Below are 3,228 nucleotides of genomic sequence, written 5' to 3'. Positions count from 1 at the left end.
GAAGTCAGAGATGCTCTTCACGCTGCCCCACGAATCGATAGCTTTGTGATCCCTCGAGATGACCCCCCAGACTATCCCCTCTGTTTTGCCCTCCTCCGGCTACTGATCGTGGTGCTGTGGTACTCTTACAAGAGGGCCACGCTGAAGATTTCAGAACGAAAAGACATGCTTAACATGTCCAAATATGGCGATTGGCTACACTCTCAGTACAACAACCAACAACAAGACTTTCTTATAGAGAAAAATGAACACAACATACAAAAAAACATAGTCACTAGAGGACCAACAAACCAGGTATAGGTTTTATACACAGCCTGTAGGCGGGGCGGCAACACATCCACGATACACTAGAATATGGACTTGATTCCTCTCAGAAAAATGAATATGGACTTGACAAACTGACATCAACACAAGACAACAATTTTCGTTCACGGGATTACGAGCCCAAAGTTCCAACGCGAGAATATTCATTTAAGTTTTACGCGCACCCCCTAGTTCCAGACACCCTTCGAAAAGCGCTCCATCCTTGGAAACACATGGACACCACAATGCAAGGGATTGCATGGGGCCACGCTCTTCCCCCTTCACTTGCCGCTACTTAAGAGTTAGGACCACATGCCGCGATCTGCTCTTCGAGCTGCATCAAAAGATGAATAATAAGTCAATTATTAAGACAAGTACCTTCCTAAAAAAGATTAAGATAAGTCTATGGCACATAATGGTGCTCAAGTCACATAGTTTCACTAATCAACCATGCTACAAGTTGGTCAGTTTCTTATTTGTACATTTGATGAAGCTTAATTTAAGCTGGGAAACAAGTTCTACCTCTTTTTTAGAGCTACCATGTACATCTACCAAATGTGATGACAAAATTATAGCATAACCATTCCACGGCAAAATGAGACTTTCCGGTACCTCAAACTAAGTGCTCCAAAACGAGACGCCAAAAGAATAAGATTAACCATTTAAGATATCCCCTTTTCTCTATATAAATATGAAAAATCTGTGGGTTATGAAATTAGTGAGAAGTTGGTATCAAATCCAACATTAGGCACATAAGGTGCTACCTTGATCATGACCTCCAACTCATGTCGCACAATAAAGAACTCATTCCTAACAAGAGCCAATGACACGAGGCACCTGAAATAATGCAAAAATACCACACGGTCAAATTCTGAAGAGGTTAACAAAACTGAGATGAAATGCCCTATATTTCAAAAAAGAAAAATCTCTAGCCATATAAGAATTTAGTTGTGCTGTAAACAGAAGTCTAGAGCCAATAAATTACAAAAGAATCATCAAAGATTAGCATATTCAGATAATTAACCGGGTAATATCAACAATGTGAACGCAGATGAAGTGAAAAGCAAATCATGGTTACTTCTTAATAATGTTAGATTGATATGAGCCGTAAGTAACGACCTAAAAGTCAAGATGAGCTGGCAGGTTTACATAGAGACATTGAAAAATATGTTGGCAATAATTATTGTGTAACATATGTAATAAAATATTTAGTTCTGACCCTCCTTTATATTTTATGGCATAGAAATTGCTGAAGTGCATGCAGGCGAGGTTCACTTGCTGTGCACCAACACTGAAACATGCAAAAAAAAAAAGAGGATCAGGAAATTAGGAACTTATTATAAACTGAGACGTCAACTCAATAATATTCTCAAGGAGCCATTTCATATCATGATTGTCAACTCAACAAATTATTTGATGAACCAGAAAAAACACCATTGGCGTTACGTAAAATAGCAGATCAGTAGTACCAGAAATATTTACAAAATGACAAAGTATTTCTTGCCGGACTAACATTGTCAAGAATACCCAAAATTCTGCTATAGAAAACACAACTAAATTCACAGCTTCTAATTTTGGCTATACGACAGCCAAATAACGCCCATGACGCACACACCCGCCGTCTGACACATGTGAATAGAAACAACAACATTCAGGTGGAGAAAACGAAAAAATGGCCATTAGCGTTATGTAGAGTAGCAGATCATTAATACCAGCCATACTTTGTTCATTGTCTACTTAGAATAATGACATTGTCTAAACAGAAGATTCAATAGTAGAAGAAACATTCACAAAACGACAAAAGTTGCCCTCACCAAGCTATATACCATTGCCATTGGCAAGAGTGCCAACAATTCCGTTACATGAGATATATGACTAAACTCAGCTCTTCTATGTACGGCCAACACAACGATTACAGGAAACACGACTAAACTCGATTCTTCTAATTAGGGCTACACGACAATGCAAGCAACATCTTTTCTTTTGAAAAATAGAATCTGTTGCCCAGTATACTAAACAGATCTAAATTACACGACATCGATGCGGCGGGCAAATAAACATACATTTAAAACTAAGCAGGTGGAAATAAAAGAAAGGATTTATGATGGTCACCACCTGGAGGTGCACCGCATGAGCTGCTGTGTCAGGGCTTCCACCTCGTCAAAGTCCACTTCGGGCTGCTCCCTGCAAATTCCAGAGCAGTTAAGATGAGTCCGTACCCAGGACCGAGACCAGAGCGAGAGATAGAGGGCGTGGGGGCGGACATCAGGGTGTCGATGTCGTCGACGATCTCGTAGGCGTCATTGATGAAGAGGCGGGCGACCTCGACGGCACTGCCGTCCTCCCGCAGCGCCTCGAACGTGTCCTCGTCCACCACACCCTGGATCAACGTCGACCACGCCAAGGCAAAGTCAAAGGCCAAGTCAGTCGGCCAGCCAGGCCAAAATTCACAACCACACGACTAGAGGGGAGGGAAGGAGCCTCACCTCGGTGTACATGCCGGCCATATGGGCGTTCAGCTGGACCCTCAGTGCTGCGGCAGCCATGGAAAGGCGAGGAGAGGTCCGGCGGTCCGGGGGACTGAGCGGTGGAGACGGGGGGAATTCGGCTGCGGAGTGAACGAGGACGGGAGGAGGAGCGGAGGTTGTATAGCTGGGCTCACGAGGGTCTCTCACGTAGGCGTTTGGCAGCGAGTGCTCTACTAGCTGTACTGCGTCGTCGGCCGGGCGCCATTAGTTAGCTTAGAAACGGCCCGCGTGCGTACTGGGTGCGATGCATGCAAGCATGCAGCCACCGGTTGTGTGTCCACGTGTTCATGCAAGTGAGCGTCTGTTTCAACTTTAGTCTCTTTTCCTTTAAAAAAAACTTTAGTCTCTCACAATATTTATAGGGACGAATAGAAGACCATCCACTCTCCTCTGTCTC

The 3,228-nt window shown here is 43.5% G+C and overlaps 1 protein-coding gene across 2 annotated transcripts; it reads right to left on the bottom strand.

Moving 5' to 3' along the window:
* Positions 1-207: 207 nt before the first annotated feature.
* LOC123099323 (histidine-containing phosphotransfer protein 2-like) lies at positions 208-2,960 on the bottom strand. Of its 2 annotated transcripts, XM_044521499.1 has the most exons (6): positions 2,790-2,960; positions 2,568-2,683; positions 2,419-2,487; positions 1,523-1,594; positions 1,068-1,140; positions 208-637 (listed from the first exon to the last, which is right to left on the bottom strand). In XM_044521499.1, the coding sequence occupies exons 1-6, from the start codon at positions 2,847-2,849 to the stop codon at positions 599-601; spliced, it is 429 nt and encodes a 142-aa protein (XP_044377434.1). In that variant the 5' UTR covers positions 2,850-2,960; the 3' UTR covers positions 208-598. The 2 variants fall into 2 exon arrangements, with proteins under 2 accessions (XP_044377434.1, XP_044377435.1); XM_044521500.1 differs by lacking the exon at positions 1,523-1,594.
* Between the last annotated feature and the right edge of the window lie 268 nt (positions 2,961-3,228).

The sequence above is a fragment of the Triticum aestivum genome, chromosome 4D (genome assembly GCF_018294505.1).
Source record: "Triticum aestivum cultivar Chinese Spring chromosome 4D, IWGSC CS RefSeq v2.1, whole genome shotgun sequence".
NCBI classification, from domain to species: Eukaryota; Viridiplantae; Streptophyta; class Magnoliopsida; order Poales; family Poaceae; genus Triticum; species Triticum aestivum.
Note: the sequence above shows the minus strand (reverse complement) of the source record. Positions and strands in the feature narration are given on the sequence as shown.

What these genes read in the sequence shown, in the direction of transcription:
- LOC123099323 (XM_044521499.1), bottom strand. Translation starts at nt 2,849, where the DNA reads ATGGCTGCCGCAGCACTGAGGGTCCAGCTGAACGCCCATATGGCCGGC. An exon ending in CTCATGCGGTGCACCTCCAG is followed by an intron (nt 1,595 to 2,418) that starts GTGGTGACCATC and finishes TGCATGTTTCAG; the next exon opens with TGTTGGTGCACAGCAAGTGA. An exon ending in GCCATAAAATATAAAGGAGG is followed by an intron (nt 1,141 to 1,522) that starts GTCAGAACTAAA and finishes GCATTATTTCAG; the next exon opens with GTGCCTCGTGTCATTGGCTC.